The sequence below is a fragment of the Etheostoma cragini genome, chromosome 13 (assembly GCF_013103735.1).
Source record: "Etheostoma cragini isolate CJK2018 chromosome 13, CSU_Ecrag_1.0, whole genome shotgun sequence".
Taxonomy (NCBI): Eukaryota; Metazoa; Chordata; class Actinopteri; order Perciformes; family Percidae; genus Etheostoma; species Etheostoma cragini.
The window spans coordinates 11,256,500-11,278,543 of record NC_048419.1 but is presented as its reverse complement, the minus strand read 5'-3'; the positions used below and the strand labels follow the sequence as shown (position 1 = coordinate 11,278,543).

At 39.9% G+C, this 22,044-nt stretch overlaps 1 protein-coding gene across 4 annotated transcripts; it reads left to right on the top strand.

Annotated features, from left to right (window-relative positions):
• The first annotated feature begins 1,602 nt into the window (after nucleotides 1-1,602).
• c2cd2l (c2cd2 like) lies at nucleotides 1,603-20,272 on the top strand. Of its 4 annotated transcripts, none has more exons than XM_034890832.1 (15): nucleotides 1,603-1,876; nucleotides 2,173-2,622; nucleotides 13,789-13,884; nucleotides 14,003-14,122; nucleotides 14,718-14,828; nucleotides 15,502-15,615; nucleotides 15,757-15,856; nucleotides 15,944-16,076; nucleotides 16,513-16,577; nucleotides 16,835-16,956; nucleotides 17,402-17,573; nucleotides 17,671-17,769; nucleotides 18,228-18,322; nucleotides 18,674-18,890; nucleotides 19,289-20,272. In XM_034890832.1, exons 2-15 carry the CDS (start codon nucleotides 2,251-2,253, stop codon nucleotides 19,531-19,533), a joined length of 2,061 nt encoding a protein of 686 aa, XP_034746723.1. In that variant the 5' UTR covers nucleotides 1,603-1,876; nucleotides 2,173-2,250; the 3' UTR covers nucleotides 19,534-20,272. The 4 variants fall into 4 exon arrangements, with proteins under 4 accessions (XP_034746723.1, XP_034746724.1, XP_034746722.1 ...); XM_034890833.1 differs by having other exon boundaries at nucleotides 1,604-1,876; nucleotides 18,677-18,890; XM_034890831.1 differs by having other exon boundaries at nucleotides 1,604-1,876; nucleotides 18,189-18,322; nucleotides 18,677-18,890.
• The last annotated feature ends 1,772 nt before the right edge of the window (nucleotides 20,273-22,044 follow it).

Genomic DNA, 22,044 nt, shown 5'->3' with positions numbered 1-22,044 from the left:
CAAACAAAATGGATTATACAGATGTTTAGAAGTTAATTTATTGTAAATACAAAATTAATGAAATAGACAATTAAATACAACCGGTCTCCTTAAAATGCAGTACAGGTGACTGTCAGTGGGACGAGTGACTTCTGTATATTCATGTGTCTTATTGATTTTTAATGCTTATGACTTTTAACTGTTTGTACTTGTGTTTTATCTGTTTTAATGATTTTGTGTAAAGCACTTTGAATTGCCCTGTTGCTGAAATGTGCTATACAAATAAAGCTGCCTTGCCTTGCCTTGCCTTCTGACTTTATGTAACATGGCCAAATACTGATAAGTGGTGGAAGAAGTATTCAGATCCATGACTTACTGTAAATAAAAATACCAATAAAAATGCTGAACTATTCAATTACAAGAACCAACCACCCCTTTAATGTCATCATATATTATATTTTTGGGTTATTCTGATGCATTAATGTGTACATAGCAAATTATGGTTGCAGCTGTTGAAGTGGAGCTAATGTTCAATCCATATCAATGCATACTGTAGTAAGTAATCGGTTTTGTACGTAAAAGCTTAAACTACAAAGTAATAAAATGTATAGTGCAACTGTAAAGTAACATTAAAATGAAAACGGACAAATATCTCAAAACAAGCTTAGTTACACTCCACTGCTGTAGTTATTGGATTGACATGGCTGGATAATTGTCATGCCTGCCCAGGGGCTGCAGGGGACATTAGCAATTGTTGCTATAACCGGGCTCAAAACGTATTCTCTTGTTTTACAAGTTTAATGCTTATCTGGGCATTTTCTCTGTTTCAAATAAATACATTTCATTGGGGGTGGCAGTAGCTCAGCCCCAGTAGATTAATATCCACTTCACCTCCTGGACACTGCCAGGTGCTCTTGAGCAAGACACGCCCCCCCCCCCCCCCCCCCCCCCCCCCCCCCCACGTTCAGGCAGCTGGGCCAGCCCTGGCAGCCCACTCACTCTGACATCTCTCCATTTGTGCATGAATATGTCCTGAGTGTGTGTGTGTGTGTAATTGTGCGTGTGTGTGTGTGTGTGTGTGTGTGTGTGTGTGTGTGTGTGTGTGTGTGTGTGTGTGTGTATGTATTTCAGGCCTATGTACCGCAATTACTAACAAAACAGATTGTAAATTGTCATTTCCCAACTGGCTAACTTAATTGCTGGGGCCAAACACTGCTATGGCCCCTGTGTTATATTGAGGGGATAGAAGTATTACCATGAACTACACAGCACACTGCATAGATGGGAGCAGAAATATCATTAAGCACAACTTTATTAAGGTTTAGCTACCCTGTGAGAACAATATACAATGAATTAAGATACTATGACCTAACTGGATTTTTAGGGGCCCTATGCAAGAGGGCCACAAAATTATGTCATAATGCAGGAGTGAACCCGCTTCCTCAAGTTGTGTCGATAGGTGTAAAAAACAGTTTTGAAAATGACTGTATTTAGTTGTTGTTTTTTTCATTTTTTTTTCATTTGAAGCTTTCTCTTTTTATTTAGGAGGTTGTGCCTTTAAATTCCTTTTTACTGTTGCGTTCCTCCATACCAGCGCCCCCTGTCGGCCGCTGATGTCCTTTGTTAAATCATCACTGAAGAGGTTACAGAAGCAGGAGGGTATATACCAGCGGAGATTTGTAACCTATTTGAGTCTTTAATGCAGAGAGCAGAAAGCTTCATTTAGAATCGATAGAGGACAGCAAAGAGACATTAGTCGAAACATCGCTAAAGACTCGGAGATGGAACAAACACATTTGCTGTTGGCAGCATATCGCCATGAAGCCAGCTTCGTATTGCCAATGCGCTTTCGATTCCCTGCAGCCTGCAGCTCAGCTCGGACCGTTTAAGTTAAACGGTAGGTTGTTATGAATCTACAAATAATGATCAGATTTTTGTCGTTAATCTGCGCTGCATAGTCTTCTTTGCTGGTGCACGATTGATTTTGACATGCGTAATTACGCCGTCTCAAATGCAACATACACGCGCGGTGTTTACACGTGATTTTAAACAACCAAATTAAAGTTAAATCGGCCATATAGCCATCATGTCAGTGCATCCTCTGTGTAGTCTGGCCTATTCCTCAGTAATAACTTGTTAGTAACGTTACCTCTTGAATCAAGATGACTGACTGTCTTCTGCTGCCACTCACAGGCTACAGGGACCTGATCTACCCTGACTCACAGTCCTGATATTTCCATCTGGACCGGGTGATATGAGAGGCTCCAGGAGATGGTGATGGAGCTCCAGGAGGTGGGCTGGCTGTGTCTGGTGGGTCTCTTTCTGACCTCCTTGCTCATTGTGCTGGGATGGCTGTTACAGTACTTGCTGGCCGTACTGCGGCTTTGGAGATCAAGGAAGACAGTCAAGCAGGACAGTAAGGGAACCGCCTGGCAGCAGCTCTCATTCTCTCAGCCTAACCAGAGCCAGGCTGGAGGTGTGTGGGGCTTCCTGCTGAAGCTCCACTCGGGCCGAGATGGAGGACCTGCATCTGAGGCAGGGGTTAAAGGCTTGTTGACTTCTCTGTTCTCCTTCAAATCCTTCAAGGAGCACTGGCAGAGAACCTGGGTCAAAGCTCTGAATGAGCAAGCTTGCAGGCATGGGGTAAGCTGTTTATTTGAGATCTGTAAGCCATGAAAAGGAGGAGATATAGCAATAATCGAATTGGAAAGAACATCTGAATAAACATTATGGCAGTGTGTCGAGGCGCACCCCTAAGGTTACTCTACTAAGCAGAGGCATAAATAGTTAAGCAAGGGCTGATACAGCCGGTGTGCCCATGTGCAATGGAAGTGTGTGTAGGCAGGGAGGTGGAGGTGTGGGAGTTGGAGTGTCTAATCGGTAAGAGGATGGGGGGCAGAGCGTTACATAACAGCTTTGAATCAATGCACAGAAGAGCAGAGAGGCAAGACCAGTCAGCGTAGCCACAGTAAAACACCCACAGCACTTAAAAATAGTCTGATACCTGGCCCTGTGGGGGGAAATGGATGTGTTGGATCATGGTGGGAAGAGGCAACATCTGTGTTGTTGCTCAAGACAGGAGTATGGTTGTTTCACCTTTCCTGCATGTTCCTAAAACTGCGGTAAGCAGCTGCTTCACACTGAAATATTGGATTTAGTGTGGTGAGTACTCCAGACAGCTGGTAGTCAGGCCAATTGTAAGTTTCTAAAGGTCTTTCTCCTTTCAAATAGTTCCTTTGATCTGTGCGAATCAAAGACGGATGCTTGCTATGAAAACTGGGAAGAAGAGATGGATCCTCTGCACCCCCCACTAAAAAACTGTGTGTGTGCTGAATGAGAGATGAGTTGGCGAGGAGTTTAAAGGGGTCAGATCCATCCACAGAGCGAACGTGCAAAACACACAGCACTTAATATTGATTCATAAGGGTCACGTCAGAATGGCTGTTTGAAAGCCTCCCCTCAGATGTTCAAGTGAACTCTTCTGAGAAATACTCATTAAGTGATTGGTTTGGAAAATATACTTGGAGCTTACCCTAAAAATGCAACTAATAGGCCACGACATCTACATTCTCTTTGCCTGTTTGAGCATCCAGATTAGAGAGATGTCCGACTTGCTGAAATCCGTCTTTTTTTAACATATACTCTGCTAAGAAATAGAGTAAAAATTGTTTCTCTCATTAGAATACTAGTCGTTGGGCCATAATTCTGCAATACCATTTATCAACCATCAGGGGTGTAAAGTGATGATGTAATAATCATCATGTGTTACCATTAGCCTTAAAATCTTTTTACTTGAGATTTTGCATACATTTGCCATATTGTGAATATATACGGATTGGAAAATATGTCATAATTATGATTGCAGCTATATCACACAGCCCAGTAATAAACATAAATGTTAATGGACTACTTTGACATTTTGTAAAATTACTTAAGAGGTGCTGGTGGCAGACCTTTTACCCTTTGGAGGGAGCCAGGCTAGTTGTTTCCCTCTAAGTCTTTATGCTAAGCTAAACTAACATTTACATTTAGCGTACATATGTGAGTGATGTTGACCGTCTCATTTAAGTCTCTGCAATATAAGGCATATTTTCCAAAATGCAAAACTATCCCTTTAAAGTCTGACAATGTTTCTGTTGGTCTTTAATACCTTTGTTTAATATGAAGAGGACAAAGTCTTCTATGAGAAGGCTACGGGACAGTATGTCCAGTGATACATGTACAAACTGCTAAGTTAGAGCAAAAACATGTTCACGGTTCTTCATCTGAATCCTTCATGGTCTGAGATTCTTTATGTATTTTCTCTGCATTCAACATCTGTTATGGTATGCTGCATTAAACCAGCTGTATCTTTTTTCATTAACGTGTTCAATACTATGTGTTGGTAAAAAGAGGTCATTAAACAGAGCAGTGGGACTCTTTAGAACCGCTTCTCTTTGATATATGGTGGTAAATTGTAGCGTGCCAGTTGAGTTATCTTGCAAAGCCCTAATTAGTTGATCCATTGTGACCTTTGTTGCTCTCAGTTACCAAGAAACTCCACAACATTGGAGTGAGCCTTTGGTGAACTTTGGAATCTTTTGTGAGATTTAGATTAATGGAGTTTCTAGGTGACAACATATAAAAACCAATCACAAAGCAACCTAGCTGTAGTTGCTCATAGCACAACTACTCTGTTTGGGATACAATTAGTAATTTAAAGGTTCCAAATTGAAAAAAGTGAGAGTAACATTTTTTTTTACTATAAAGGAGGTTGAGGTGCTATATAAATACTCTTATATTAACAAAACACTCAATCCATGGAGACATGCGCACAAACCTTGATTTAAAACGGGCCCTTTAAACGAGCCGTCGGGACTTCCGTACGGTTGCAATGTCACAACTATACATACTGTAAGTAGAAAGTGCTGCTACAGTGCCATTATAGGCATTAAGTTATAGGCACTAAAACAAAGTGTTTCAGACAAAGGGTGAATTTAATACAGGTGTATTCAGAAAGACAGCATGAGAAAATAACAAATGTTTTTTGAACATTAATGCATGTAAAATGTTCTAGAAGAAACCCAATGTACAAGTATGAACCTGAAAATGTGCATAAAATGTCCCCTTTGATAGCCATTTAGCAGCACTCCACACACAAGGAAGGCTTAGAAATTACGTTTTAAGGGGTTGTGTTTAAAAAAAAAAATAAAAAAAAGTTTCTATGGATTTTTTTTGTACGTAAGAGCATCATACCTTTACTGTTGAATTGATCTCTTCAGGCTTCTAAAATGTTTTAAATACCAGTAGAAACAATGATGAGTGTGAGCAAAAGCTTACCGAGCTTACTCATCACAAGAATATATCTGCTGCCTGCAGAGTAATCTGTTATTCTAAATGTGTCTGGGGCATATGCAAATCACTTGGGAGGATGGTAATGAAACTTCGAATATGATACTGAAATAACAAATCACATGTCTTGTTGAATAGATATAGCCTACCTCCAGGAGTCTGTCTTAAAGCCAGCAAGACCTAGCGATTGACAACACGGTCTTTGTCTCGTGACATGATTGGTCTACATAGTGTACAATATTAAGTGCTCATTCCTTTGTCTGTACAGTGTGGCCTTGGAGTTGTAACTTGAGTCGTTGTTCTGGGTTTTTATCTCCTCCATAAAAACCAATCTGGAAAAACTGTAAGGGTTGGTGCGGATAGAGCAAGTAGGAAGTGGCCCAAGCGAGTCACACAGCATTCTTTGACTCTCACACACAGTCAGCACCTGCCACCTGCCAGGCATGTTGCCATGGACTCTAGAGCAGCCAGCCTAAACTATGGTATCGAAGACTCACGCTCTCTTCTAACATTTCCTGATTACGTTTCCACATCCGGCAAAACATGAGCTTCTCATTAGGAACGCAGCACGAAGATACGGCTTTAGTGTCATCATGTGGGGATTAGCACACAAATGCTTTATATCATTAACCTAAGTACTACTGCGGCATTTAAGATTGATGCTGACAGAGGTCTTTAAATAATTCTTTTAAAATGTATCCAAATAAAGGCAAGTCCAGTGGAAAATTGGTGCAACAAACAAGGTTCAGCAAAACCCTTTCCCCTGCAGGCCCCATATATTTGGTCAAGCATTAAAGTAGCTTTTAATTGTTTATGTTATGATTTCTTTTTCTAATAATAATATGTCCTCTTCTGCTTTTTCTTAACACCTTGTGCGACCCAAAATGATAAAGACTTGAAATTAAATTCACAAACTTTCCATGGTACATGACAATTGGTATCCATCTTTATCCTCCATGAAGTCATTACATGTAGAGCTGAATTAATTAGCAGACTAGTAGATTGATTGAAAATGAATCAGCAACTAATTTGACAAAAGGATTAAATAATCAAAGGATGATTATGAAAAGTTGAGGAATTCACTCTCTTACTGAGAATTAGATAAGAGAGTATGCGTCATGTAAGTAAGGCATCTGATACCTGACTCAAGTCTAGGCAGTAAATGATGTAATACTGATACTGGATTTTCTTGATCTTTTTTCATTTTTTTACCAATATCTGTAGTATTAAACACAATGGTTTCCAACACTTTCGTCATTCTTAGGACCATTGTGGAACAACATACAGTATACATTTCTGGATCTGTGTTATCTGCAAGAATGACACATGCACTTTTTTTCTCCAGTCACTCAGTGTGTCAGAGTGTTGCTGTTCACAGTAATATGGATCAATATTATGAATGTTTTAGTAGCAGTCAGAAAAGGAAGGTTTTGGCTTTTGTTGTTAACACCTCTTAGGTATTTGTTATTCATCATTGGCTGTACCTTTGCGCTTGGAGCAATTTTTATCAATCTCATTATGAAGATTTCTTAAGAGTCAGTGGTTCACTGTCCGATATATTCGGCTTACTGCAGCAGTAAGTGACGTAAATCAAGAATCCTCAAACACGCATATTAGATCATGTAAAGTGCTGCTAGCTTACAGAACAGCTCATGCTGTCTCACTCATTTTGAGTGTGGTCTGAATGCTGTCTGATGACACTCTGTTCTGAGGGGAGACCTGACACTGACCCCTGACTACTAAAACAACAAGATGAGACCGAAAAATGCTTCAGGGGGCTGAATCCTGACAGGAAGGTTGCGTGTTGTTACATAAATGTCGTAAATGGCAGAAAACCTAAATCATCATTCATTTGGTTGTGTACAGACAAGGTGTTAGTGAAAGTGCCCCATCAGAGTCTTCCTTAAAGATATATAGTCAAGACATTTGTATATTCCTTGTCTCGGTTTATGATTCTTTTATAGGCTGAAGAGATGGTGAGTGCTTTTCGGAAGCTATAGATTAGAGGAGACAATTGAAACCCCAGAGTGATTTAAGATTCTATATTTAAGCCATATGCAGGATTTACATATTGTGGTTTCATTTAAACACAAGCAGTTTAAACAGAGAGAGATTAAAGACACCTGGATCAGTTCTGCATCATAAAAAACACATCCTGCACCTTTGGACAGTAACTCTATGATGCAGCTTGTTTCATTACTCAGTTGTTTATCCAGAGAAAATGTCTGTCTGCTGAATTATTAATGCGGAAGCCTCTGGATTTAATCATGTTTTAGCAGGCTGGCTTAATATGGAGCTATTCAGATGTCTCTGGGCTGGATTATTTTGTGGAGGAGGCTTGAAGGACTGAACTGGTTTGCCTCTTCAGACCAGTATAGCTTTGTCAGAATGTGTGTGCATCTGCAGCTGACACATGATGTCAAGCCTCAGTCACTGGGTGATAGAGGAGGACTAATAGAGAACACAAGTGTGCATCTGCTGGGAAGGAAGCTCCGTTCCCATTCAAGATCTGCAATTATAAAGAGCCTGGTGATTAGCTTGAAGGCCAGTTCACTTCTTCCCTCTCTGACTGGGAGCTGCCGGTAGATGATTAATACTGTGTGGTTATGCGCAAGTAAATTTCTTCCTAATGACAGGGAACGTTAAGCACTCAGCAGTCATTTGCAAAGACAGTGCAGGAAACTAAGGTCAGTCAGAGCCGCTGATGAAATTCAAATTCACCACCATTGAGCTACAAGGTGGCTCTTTGGACTCAGCATTTAAAACGGAGACACGTTATGCATTATTCTAATATTACAGTATATAGTACCTAAATAAATTGCAAAGTGAAGTTACTGTGGATCCTACTATACTACTATATCCCAGTTAAATTAAAATAATGTAATTTACTGAATGTAACAGATTACATTCATTAGTTTAGTTGTTTAGTATACACTCATAAATATAAAATTGCAGATATAAAATACATTTAAATTCACAGGCCTACTTTAAATTGGGTTAAATCCAGCAATGTGTGATTTATGGCCGATGGGTGAAGTAGTTTATAGATGTCAGCAGCTTACAGCAGCACTTTGAGGCTAAATGCCAACATGCTGTTATTTAGCAGTACATGTTAACCATGCTTACCAATTTATTTTAGTGTTAGCATGCTAACATTGCCATCCCTCCAGCTGTACTGCTTGCATGGGTGAAAAAAAAAGATCATAATATGTTTTGTCATTTCAAGTAAGCAAACCAGTGTGCTTGTGTAAGTAGTAGGCTAAATGTCCTGAATGTTATGAATTCCAAAAAATGAATGTTTTATTGTAAATTGCTTTTATTTCACCACAAAGCTTGTACCCTTTGTAGCCTGAACCTGAGATACACGGTACTGAAAGAAAAGGCAGGAAAGGGAGATGGAGGTCAACAAAAGCCACAGGGGGAGTGTATTTCTGGTTGACCCACATGCGTTTCAGAAGCGTTCAGCCAGTCAGATCCAAACGGGGTGACTCTGACAAACCTGAAGCGACACCATGGATGTCCTCAGGAACTGTCTCTTTCCAGAAATACCTTCCACATACACACTCAGTTCAACAGTGGTTGTTCACAAGGACAAATCAGAGGTTATGTTGCTTGCATAGACCTCTCCATGACAAAATTAGCTCTTTAGCTTTTGCCAGGAGGATACACATAATAACAGAGTACCAGATGGCTCCCTAAGAAGCCAATGGATGCAATGGGACCAGTTACATATTCAAGGCCTTACCTTAAAGAAGAAGTAAATTATATTTAAATATTTTCCAACCCTATGTTAATTTCAGGCATACAGCAAACCTAAAAACTGGGGGTTGCTGTACCATTATATCTTTCAAGCATGCAGACTTCAAAATGTTAAACTAGCACTTTGCTAAACACCCAAATATATGCTGCAGCTCAGAAAGTGGTCCTTCCAATTAAGACTGAAACTGACCTAAGAGCATGCCTCTCAGGCATGCTAGATTTTGACTGACACATATTAGCAAGCCAGTGTTGCTTGAAGAAGAAAAATACAGAGTTGTGAATTTGTCTTTGTCATGGATTATGTTCCATGTTTCACTAGGGCAGGGCATAGGGCATCTACCGCTCCATAAACCCCTGTCTGCTCATGTGCCAGTCAGAGTTGTTCCCTTCCTCGCGCAGTTTAGTTTCAAGATATAGACAGTCACAGAGGACAGAGTAACGGAAGGAAAATTCAACAGATAGCAGTTGTTTATACGTTGGTCTTAAGGTTTACCAGTTTACCAGTAAACGCAACATTTTGTCCTGTCTGTGTTATTCAGACAACGTCAGTGAGCATGCCACCGCAGTGCTAGTCGGTGGCAGTGCTAGTTAGCTTTTGTTAGATTCTGTTAGCTCACAAGCTCTAGGGCACGAGTAATATTTTTCCTCTAGGACGCACCGGTGCACATAATGTCCTCCCATACGCTGCAATGTTGTTACATGGATAGGGTTTAATTTTGCGTTACATGACTCATTTCTTCTGTAAAGCCGTGCCGGTGTTTGGATCTCTCCTCTGCTCTCTCTCCTCTTACTCTCCGCGCAGCCCTGTCACACAGCGCCGGTCCACACTTCTGACATTTGTCCACAGTTTTAATTGTTATTAACACAACTGTATATTGTTAAATATGAGGGGCAAACCTGTATTTTTACCAGTGTTTCCGCGGGTAACTCTGCTATCGTGGCGGCCACGGTGAAGAACACAGAAGAAGTTATTGAATGCAACTAACTTCAGTTAGTAGAGTAACAGCTTGTGAGACGGATCCTGCTGGACCTGGGCCAGAGATGTGACCCATGGCCAGAATATCATAGTTCATAAAAATGCAGCACAGTGTTGATACAGACATTTCATACACACAACGTGTGTATCCGCCATTTGACCTCTGCTGGACCCGTTCATAATGAGACAGCCGTCTGAACTCCCCAGACTGTTCTAGTTGTTTTATTACCTGTTAATTACCTTTACCCACTAAGTCATTAATTCATTTCTGGAGATTATTTATCAAAAATCTCATTGTGTAAATTACATTTTGTTAAAGCACCAATAGTCAACCATACAATATCGACATTTTGGTTTTTGGTCAAGAACATCGTGATATTTGATTTTCTATATATTGCCCAGCTCCATGTTTCACATAAAAATCCCAAATCTGTGCTGTAAATGCACTATGGCTGGTCCAAAATTGAGGTCAGCACCTGAGGGTCTGGTAGCCAAGTGTTTTTTTTTTTTACCACATAGGCGCAAGTTGTGAATGTCATGCATATAGACTGAACATAAAGAGGATATTTGTACATAAATATTTGTATAATTACATAATATAATACATATAAATTGATGTATAGTCTGTGGTCATACCCCACACTTTCCCCCTATATTGACTATATTTATCTACCAGATTTCTAATGAAAGCAAAGTGCAGAAATAAATATCTAAAAATGTAACAATATTTTGCTCTCATTCTGTTCAGTTCAGTTCAATTTTATTTATATAGCACGTTTAAAAACAACCGTAGTCAACCAAAGTCCTTAACAAACAAAAACCCCAAATGGTAATATACACAATACAAAATAACCAAAGTGTCAAAGCTCAACTTGAATTGAAAGCCAATGAATAGTAGTGGGTCTTAAGCAAGGACTTCAATGTTTCAGCGGTCAGAGCAGTTCTTATGTGAATAATTAAACTATTCCAGAGGTTTGAAGCAGCCCCTGAAAAGGTTTAGTCACCTTTATTTTTTAACCTGGATCTGAGCACATTGAGGAGCATCTGAATGGAGGACTTCAGTGCCTTGAAAGGTGTTTGGATATGTAAAAGCTCCGATAAATAACGGCGACAACCCATTTAAAATCATAAAAACAAGCAATACAATTTAACATAAATCTTGAAACAGACAGGAAGCCAGTTGAGCAAGGCCAAAACTAGTGTAATATGTTTACATTTTTGTCCCGTTTAAAAGTCGAGCTGCTGCATTCGGGACTAACTGTAACTGACAAACGGATGACTGATCCAATCCAACATATAAAGAGTTACAGTAGTCTAAGATGTAATAAATGCATGTGTGACTCTTTCCAAGTCTTTGTGTAGCAGGTAGGGCCTGAATTTAGCCAAAAGTCTTAGCTAGTCAGTTTGTCAAATTTAATAGCACTGTCAAAAATCACACCCAGATTCTTGGTGACAGGACAAATGTGTGACCAAGAGCATCAGCACATGTTGCAAAATGTTCAGCACGACCAAACACAATAACTTCAGTTTTATTGTCATTGAGACAGAGACAACTCTGGTCCAACCATATTTTGAGATCTCTCAGACAGTTAAACAAAGGCTGAAGTGTGTCCTTATCATTGTTTTTACAGGCAAATAGATTTGTACATTGTCTACAAAATGGAACAAAATGTTATGTTTTTTTTAAATGGGCCCCAAGGGCAGCATGTACAGAGAAAAGAGCATGGGTCCCAAAATGGAACCTTGGGGGACCCCACAAGAAAGAGGGGCAGCAGATGAAGAGCAATTACCAAGGTGGAAAGCAAAACTCCTATCTGTCAAGTAGGATTCATATAATTTGAGGGCCAGGCCTGTAATACCAACACTTTCTTTGAGTCAGGATAAAAGGATAGAGTGGTTGACAAATCTAAAAGCGCTAAAAGCACTAAAACAGCAGTCAGCTGCTAAGAGAAAGTCATTAAAAACTCTTAGAAAGGCAGTCTGTGCACTGTGATGAGGCTTAAAACCAGACTGGAACTTTTCTTAAATACTAAAATTATCTAATAATGATTGAAAATGATTAAAAACAACTGATAGGAAGGAAAGTTTAGAAATAGGTCTAAAATGAGAGAAAACTGAAGGATCCAGATTCTTTTTTCAAAAAAATCACTGATATTTAGAAGTGCACAATGTACAACAATGTACTGACTCCATTTTTCCTTACTGCTAAGATGCCAGTGGTGTTTGACAGCAGTGACACAAACTTTAGTAATCTATTAACACACACAATCATAATCCCTGTGATTAATGGCTTTATCTAACGCCCCTCAATCTGAAATACATTACATCATATTAATTCTGCACTTCATGTAATGAACGGTCAGGTGACTGAGCAGTTTTAGAGGCTCCAGCCAACCAAAATAAACACAGCCGGTTGTACGCTTTAGTCACGGTGTTGGTTCCGGGGAACCTGCGTAAGCTTGGAGCCCTGCACTTGGCTTTCTGCCCTTATGGCTAGAACATTGACACACGCAACATGCCACACACACACACACACACACACACGCTCCTGCTCCCACAAGCCTCAGAAATTTAACGTACACACCCAGGCCAGAAAATAGTTTCACTGTGTTTGCTAGAGATTGGACTTGGACCTGAAGAAACATTAGCCCTGACAATAGGGGATTTGTTTTCACAAACTTGCTTCTCCTGAGCAAGTTAAAGCCTGCTATTGAAACAGATCCTCTCTCTCTGGCGCACGCACGCATACAAACACACACGCACACAAACACACACACACACACACACACACACAAACACACACAGTGATAGTAGGTCCCTGATGTTGCCACGGTTCTGGTGAATCTCTTCTTACAACTGAGAAGTTTCTTTTGTTGGGGGTGAAAACTAAGTCTAACACTCATATAGTAAATGCTTCCTGACAGTAAGCATGACTAAGCACATTGACTGGTGATTCAGACTTTTTGACAATGGATGCTATTGTAGGGGCTACATCAGCCTGACCGAGAGGGGGAATCCACAACTTCTGTATTAATACAAAAGCTCATTTTAATTTCAACATACTCCTTGTCACCCTTTGGTCAAACATATGTTGTATTTTTTCCCCAGTATCTTCAGGCACTGTTCATCTAAGCGCACAAATGCATAGAGCTGCCTGGGTTTAAACCGTAGTCGAGCTTTGCCATTCATGGTAAAAAATAGCCTCATGCTTGTTGGCATGCACATTACAGCACCTTAAGAGTCTGTTTATTAACTTATGTAAATTTTCTACATCAGACTTAACAAAACTCAAATGTTAATGATTAACCTTTAGCATGAGAAAATAATCACATTAATACTCTGAATTAAAAAATCCTGCTCTTGCAAAGTTTCTGTAGCAGGGAAATGTACAAACGGCAATGTTAAATTTATATTGATTGTATGGCGTTATTAGCATATGAATGAGATGATCAGTACCACATAGGAGTTCACTCGCTTGGAGCAAAGATCAATGAACTCCCTAGACATCTGATACCAAACATGCTTAAAATTCATGAAATGTCCTAGTTAATTTGCATTTAAGTTTAAATGATACAGCTGCAATGTCATTTACTAATTGGCTAAAGACCATTGACTGTGACTTACTGCTAACCAGCTGCATGTAATCACTGCAGTACAAAATCTTTTAATTCATCCCCATGGGTCTGTCCTGTTTCTCTTATGTAAAATTTGAGATGTTTGTTCTCTTTCTCCGTCTCACCCAGAGCTCCATCCAGATCACTTTTGACAGCAATCTCCAGTTAACTACTGCCTCTGCAATAGATAGTGTGACCTGCACTGACCAAGCAGCACACCGAATGGTAAGTCATCTTCATAGTCTGTGTTCAATACAGCTGTAACAAATAAACTTCTAAAGCAGAAATCTGCTCTAACATTCAACAAGTTTTGTCCTTTCGTCAACCACTTGTTGTTTTACAGGTTTTACACTGTAAATGTTTGGTGGACACAGTGACGTTTCCTGTGACGGTCACACAGCAATCACCCGCTGCCGTTTCCATGGACACCTTTCAGATCACTATAGCACCTATGGAGGCAAAGGTAGAAGAGCACACTACCTGGATTTTGGAAAATTTGCACAATTGAGGGCAGGCTCCCTAAAACAAATGAGAATTGTACAGCATCATTTGCATTGTTATTCAAATGTAAAGAATCACATGTAATCCCGCCATCTGCAATAAATGAGGAGTATTAGAATATTTTCCTAGTTGAGACAGTCAAATACCCTCTGGTTTATGTCAGTAATTCAGGTAGTTACTACAACTAAGAACGTTAGTCCTGTTGCTTCATGTCTCAGTGACATTTGTTTTCTCTCTTTAAGAGGATTATCATGTTAGTAGTGATTTTCCAACTGCACTTCACTCCTTCCACCATCTAGCATTCTAAGATTTGTTTTTTAATTTCATGGGAATGAAGTGTCCTCTGCATGTTCTCTGGTCCCTAATGTTTCCTAGTGTTTTATAATGTAACATTTAGGAAGAGGCCTTGTTTGTACTAAATTCACACAATTAAACAGTGTGGTGATTATTTTTTTATGACAAAATGCAACACGTACAATCCTTACTATAGTACTTTTATAATATTAATTAAAAAAGCATGTTGGTTAACCTGCTGTCTGCCTGGCCGTCTCCATCAGGTGGTGGTGTGCCTGGAGGAGGTGGAGGACGAGGGTCTGCTGATATCCTGGACTCTTTCTAAGCAGCCATCATTTACTCTGACAGTGTCTCCATGCAAGCTGCAGAGACAAGTGAGAACATCTGATACTTGAATTACTAATATGATATGTCTGTAGTCAGCAGAGGCCTCGTTTCTGGACCCGCTTAGAGTTTACAAACTAGGTTGCGTACATTCAAAAAAAGTTAAATACATTATGCAAATTTTGGAGACTGTGCTTATACTTTCATTCAAATTCTATTTGCATATTTGTGATTTTTCCCCGCATTAATCTCACCATGAGGGAAATGGTTTTCTTGTATATTATTACATACACCTGCGTGCAGTTTGAAGCATTTTGATCAACACAGCATCAAAGTTAATAAATTAAAGAATAAAAACACATATTTAACACAATGAATTGTTTATTACTACAATAAACAGCTTTCTAGGATACCAACTGAATCTGAAAACCAGAATATAAAAGTTAAGATTTGGCATTATGTAGTCGAGCCAAATGTAAGTATGAACTATTGGGATTGGTTACATCTCCCAAATGTGCCTTTTGAACAAACTTAATTGCTTTAAGATTAAAGCAACAGTAAACCTTTATGTATTTTGGTCTTCTTGCAAATTAGAAATTAGATAAAATTGGGCTTACAAATGTATTAAAAGCCGCAGTAGTTTTTGTCTATAGTTGAGTTTTTTCCCCCTTCCTGCTACAACACATTGTCAGACAGTAATCAGCTGCTTCTTTTTGGTCTCAGGGCAGTGAGCGTGGGGCCGACTTGGACATGATTAAGGGCCTGATAGAGGATACTCTGTTCAGCACTCAGCCAGCCATGGTCCTCAACCTCAAGTCTTGTGAACCCAATCCTTTGGTGAGAATGATGAGTTTTTTGCTACCTTTGCAGCAATAAGACAAACTAACAAGGGCCTTTATTCTGAAATAGATAAATTGCTATGAGTGGATGCTGTTTGATAGATGCTGTGCTCTGTACCCTTTTTCTGCACGCTCCCAGGCTCCCATGGACCATCTATCAGTGGGATTGAACTCTGTACCCCAGAGTGTTCTGGTGAGACGACTATTGCTCCGGCAGCTCAGGGCGACCTTAAGTAAAGGTCAGATTTTTCTCCCTCAGCGTCAGATCATTCCGACTGGCTTCCTGCAGATTGCCAAGTTCTCATTGTGTTGCTTTGTGCATGCAGGTCAGTGGTCTAGATCAGGGGAGCTGTGCTGTGTCCTAAGCCTGGACCAACCCTCCACAGAGAGGACAACCCGCTTCCTGTCTGTGCCCAGCAACCCCGACGCCTCAGTGGAATGGGGTGAAGAAATCACTCTGTAAGACGTTAACCGTAATGTGAAAAATGTCTGTCGCCAACATTAAAAGCACAGGAAATGTATTCTTTCAATCAGCTAGAACAGCTTTGGTTATGTCACATGACAGATTTCTGTCTTTTTTATTTTGTAATCGCCCTTCTAGCTGATTATTTTGTGCACCAATCAGGATTTAACATTTAGATGACAGTTGGTGGGTTGTTACTGTCAATCAAACTGAACAAACAACACCCACATTGATGAAGCGGATTTGCTTAATTAATAAATGCATTAGGTAAAGTTACTTTAACTGTTGCTTATATATGCATGAATATTAATATTATAAAACATTGTTTCAGATTTGGAAGGAGGAAACATCTGCTTGAGAAAGAAGGCGCTTTAGTCCAATGAATGTAATTTTGTATTTTTTTACTTCTAACAAAGTGTTTCTGTGTTGAAGGGAGCTGAGCCTCGAGACCAAAGAGCTGAGAATAAGACTTCTGGAGCGGAATGGCAAAAAGGAACGTAAGGCATTACATGATAGCCATTTAGTGTTGGCTGCTGTTCAGAAACTTGATCAGCAGGAATGTTTAGCCTGCTTAAGCAAAATCATTGATGTCTTAAATGTACTGTTGGCAGGCTCCCTGTAACGGTTAGCATTCTGGGATCTATACAATGTCAGGAAATGTCCCCATTATGGCCTCGGAATTACAGTGAAGGAACAGCTTAATGCTGTTTATACAAATATGTTGAGATTTTATTTTTATTTTCAAACTTGATAGAATTCCTGCCCGGCCATGCCTCCATCGCCTTGGACCTCCGGTGCAAAGTTCCCACTGGACAACACAAACTGTCAATAAGTCACGGCCTCGGCTTGGCCCCAAACGCTACCATCACAGCAGAGGTGAGCGATAACATCCTTCACATTTCTGTAAAATTATGGAAAGCTCTTTCAAAGCCATTATCATGCCTTGAAGTGTACACTTGCATCCTAATTAATTTTCTAACATCAAGCAAGCTAGAACCAAACAAAGAATTACCACACAAAAGGAGAGGGAGTATTGTATAACAGCTGATACATGGTCTATTGTCATGCCTGTGATTGCTGTCTCAGATCTCCTCTGGCGTTTTCACCAGCCAACCTTTTTCCTTTTTTAATTTTGCAATCTGCAGGCCAACATTTCATATTGCTACACTCCCTGTTGTTCTGCACCTCTCCTGCAACCTGTTATACCTACACGGATTAGTCTTCTAAAATTGTCCCTGCATGTCAAGAAGTTTAAATGAAGTGCCCACCTGATTAAGAAAGTACCCATCCCCACTTCACTTTTTTTTTCTAACTTCTCCAGCTGCTGTATGTGGAAACAGAGGAGCCGCGCAGCGCCCACAATGCTTTGCCACTTCGTTCCTCCCTCACCCCCACCAAGAAAGTTGATGTGGACCGAACTATCATGCCAGATGGGACCATTGTCACCACTGTCACGACCGTCCAGTCTCGACTGAAGCTGGACCGCAGTCCAGGTAGATTAGCACAAAGTGAAGTATTACATTGTGCCAGGGTAGGCGTACAACGAGATAATATTAACAGTGACATAAAAATGGTTGTAACGCCTTTCAGGTGATTCCCCTTTGCGTTCGCCGTCCAAAGTGGAGGTGACTGAGAAGAAACCCACCCTCCTGTCAGATGGCAGAAGCAGCACCAGCCCCAACCTCAGCAGTGAGTTCTAGGCAAAAGGCCAGACGTCGTTTTACATAATATATGCAAAGTAGCATTAAGTAGCAAGCTGCAGTGTGACACAACAGGAGAGTAAAGCTCATTTCAATACACAACATGCACTCTTAGTGTAGAAACCTCAGTTCAAAAACCTTAACATAGGGTATTGAAGAGAAACTATTTGCTTATACATAGAGCAGAAAAGAGTGATGAAACACAATCAGACAATAAAATTACCAGTATGTTATTTTTAGTTTAGTACAATGGAGTGTTTTTTGTATATTACTTATAAACAATATATTTTCTAAATTGGCGTGCACTGCAACAAAAAATCAATTTAGTACTATGCACCTTTTGAAAACCTGTATATTGCAGTTTACTAGTACAGTGCAGATTTAAATATCTGTGTTTTTGTTGCTCAGAGAGCAGCCGCCTCTCTAATGGCCTGGATCCCGTTGCAGAGACGGCCATCCGGCAGCTGACGGAGTCCTCCTCCAAAGTAGCACGGAAGACACCAACTAAGAGGAGCACGCTGATCATCTCGGGCGTGTCAAAGGTCAGAGAAGGGAAACTGTGTCAAATGTAGCGGCTTGTTGAATCATATTATTCTGGTTACTATAGAGTGGTTGTATTGAAGTTTTAGCTCTATCGAATGTATAGTAATGGATATGTAAATGAATGAACAAAAAAGTAACCTCCTACAAAAGATGGCTTCTGAAGATGTAACACCATCCCAAAACATTTCCTACTATTAAACAGTGTGTGTGAGTTTTCTTTGCAACTTTACAACTGCTTGTCCTCCTCCGACATACCTGTCTCATGTTGTGATTGTGCAAAGTATTATTTTTCTGTAGGGCTACTGATAAGTATAAGTCTATTATAAGTGGATTCACTATCTATCACCTAGCAGGTTCCGCTCTCAGAAGATGACTGCGTGTTATCGAGCGGCTACGCTGCAGCCATGGACGCAGCCATGCATGGCAACCATTATAGGACGGGGCACCACCAGGACCCAGATGAAACCACACCCTCCGACGTGTCGGAGCGTCCCTCTGTGGATGATGTGGAATCAGATACTGGTTCCACTGGTGCCTTGGAAACCCGCAGCCTCAAGGACCATAAAGGTAACACTGTTGTTATAGTTTGCTTGCTGCTTGGTCAGTGCACCAAAATCATCAGCGGTTCAGTCTCCACTAGCATTGTTTAGTAATGTCTTTTGTTAAGTGCAAACACAAATATTTGCATACATTAAAGAATATTTATTCAATAACACATGATACTTGACTGCCCTCTGGAGGCCATGCTGCAGCAAACACCCAACCAGACCACAATGGTTTTGAGTGGATCAGTCCCAAAGTCTATTTGAATATCAATTTGATACTGAAGCTATCTAATGAAATCAGTGAATTCATTCTTAAAACTATTAGTTTGATGATTGGTTAGTTTTTTCCCAACAAGGTCCTGTCCTGTACTGTAATTCTGGATTGCCACTACAGTGAAGTATTCTTTCTGTGTCCTCTAGTGGGCTTTCTACAGAGTGGGACGAAGCTGTTGTTCCGCAGAAGACATCGAGAAAAAGCGTCCTGCCTCAGCCAATCCCACGAAGACATCTCCAACATGGGCAATAACTTTGCTGCCGCTGCATCCATCAGCCGCAAAAAGTCTGGCAGTTTCTCTCGGCGTCTCATCAAACGCTTCTCTTTCCGCTCATCGGGCAAATCAAAAGGCAAAGCTACCAACGGAGGAGCAAGCTCACTGGATAACTGATCCTTGTTAGGGCAAGAGGCCGGTCATCCTGACTTAAGCATTGTTTTAAGGCCTCTGTTAGTACTATTATTACTGTAAGAAGATCAACTAAACCGTGCAAGAATCCAGGCTTTGACAGGCTGAACACCCCCGGTGGGTTGTCACCTGTACATCTTAAAAGGAGGATACCTCTGGGAGGGCTTTCCTTTGAAGAGAAATGATTGCACCTTCAGGACAAAAGTCATGTTTAATCACATGACTGAAGGTAAATTGTGATTATTAAATCTATTTCTTTCAAGTGAAACTCTGCTGCTCAGTAAGGAGAAGGTCAAAGTCAAAAGGAAACGTCTTATGACCTGTTTGAACACAAACTACAGTATGAGTGTTTGATTGTGATTGATGGTGAAAATGCTTTCAAACTATTTATTGACATAAAATGTGAATATGAGGCTTATGGTTTCACTTCGGAAAGTTTTTTAAAAGCATGTGTAAAATTCCTGGGTTGTACAATTGTGAATTATTATGTGGTTCTCAAGTGCTATTTATTTTACCCCAAAAGCAACTCATCATAGTTGCATTACACTGTAAAATATATAACTTGCTGTGTTTTTCTCCATGCAAATGTAATTTTTCAACACATAGTTTTAAGTAAGTTGACAAAAATCAGTCTAGATCTAGCACTTCATTCATAATATATTGGTTTTAGATTGTTGTATCTTATAAACAAAGCAGGGAAGGTAATATATCTATTGTACTTTTTTATTTTTTAAAAAGGTACTTTCTGTAGAATATTATAATGCATTTCAGTTAAGCTGGGCAATAAGTTGAAACTTAAAATTAAAAAAAGGTCCTGCTCTCCTTGTGTCTCCTTTTGACTCCAACTGGGTCAAAAGTACAAACACTTGATAGAGACTTCAGTTGATGATCATGTGGACATTTTATTATTCCAATAACTAGTCACACTGTGCTGTAAAACTACATATATTGTACAAAATGCCTCACATGGGTTGCAGGCAAAATCAAACATTCAGGAGCATTATCATAATACAGTTTTTAAAAATAAATGTAATCTTTACATGAGGGACTATACTATAACAGTTCTGCAGTTTAGACTGGAAAATGGAACTTGGAGGTCTCGGGGAAGGTTTCAGAGATGCTCTACTGATGGATTACTAGCAACAAGATTGTCAAAGTGTATGACAAGGTGATGGGTGGCGTGAACATACTCAGGGCTAGAAGTGGAACTGCTACTGGCAACAGGAGATATGAAAAAACCTGCTGCAGCCTTCAAAGGCATACAGAACCAGTGTGTAAAAAATGTACATAGGCCTACGTTTTTGGCCATTTGTGTTCTGTCGGAGTACATCAAACATCTTTTAACTGATTGAATTCATTATGGAACTGCAGAATAACCATATGAAATGATTTTAATACCACTTTTCAGGTTAATTTGCATTAATACAAAATATAACAATTAAAAGGTATTACAGAGACTGATTCACTGCTGTTAAACTACCATGTGCAGTGCTTTACAAAACTACAACCAATGGAAAATGCTGAAGAAAAGAACTAAGCCACTTCACTGTTTAAAGGCACATATTTTGGCTGGAAGGTGAAACGGCAAAACGGCTGCAAAATTTAAGTTATGTATGATTTCTGTTGTTATATTTGAGATGTTTAATTTATTGCCAATAAATTATTTTGTTCCGCATCACTAGATTACCTTTGGCTATTTATTTATTTTATTCATTTTTTACTAATTTGTAATGCTTACGCCATTTGTTTTATAACATACATATAAAATATGCCTGTGTAGAGCCATTTAGGTTAAAATGAGCCTACATTATGTTAAAATGCAGCAACATTACTACTTACACATGTACGTAGGGTTACCTGCTGTACATTTTACATCTGCTTGAGTGTATGAGTTTGTTTGGCTGCTTTCAGGGTTTGATTATTCTCACAAGCAAGCTATACACAAGTGATAAGAAAACCTTCAGTGATTACCTTGCGGGGAAATTAATTTGTTGCAGTAGCACTTAGACAGATATACAAAATGTTTAAATTATCTAAAAATGTACCACCAAAGTTTCTAAATTCTGCATAGATAATGTAGTGGTTCTACTTTTAATGTACTATTTCTAACCGTACGTACACACCGCAACCGACTTGAGCTTCAAAAAAGCTCTAGCCGCCCCGCCAATACACGGACACTAGAAACCTTTTTATAAATTACATACTGACAGAAGTTGTATTGTTAATTGGTCACAGCGAGGTCTGTTAGCAGTTAGCTTGCTCGTTAGCCGCTGAGCCGTAGCGGCGTGCAGGCAGAGCGAGTACCCGCCGGATTAAGCTAACGCTAGTTACCCGTGCAGGATTCAATGTGAGCGGACCATTAGAGACGATGTGACCGGCAGGTAACGTTAACTGGTCCCTATGTACAGACAACATTACATCGTAAACAATAGGTAACCCAGCAACGGCGATTATGAGCTTGTCCTCAGATGGAATGTTTTGGTAGGAACGAAAGTT

Excerpts from the sequence above, each read along its gene's own strand:
- c2cd2l (XM_034890830.1), top strand. The coding sequence starts at position 2,251 with ATGGTGATGGAGCTCCAGGAGGTGGGCTGGCTGTGTCTGGTGGGTCTC. Across the intron at positions 15,857-15,943 it reads CAGGGCGACCTTAAGTAAAG|GTCAGTGGTCTAGATCAGGG; the intron begins GTCAGATTTTTC and ends TTGTGCATGCAG. Across the intron at positions 17,770-18,188 it reads CACCAGCCCCAACCTCAGCA|AGAGCAGCCGCCTCTCTAAT; the intron begins GTGAGTTCTAGG and ends TTTGTTGCTCAG.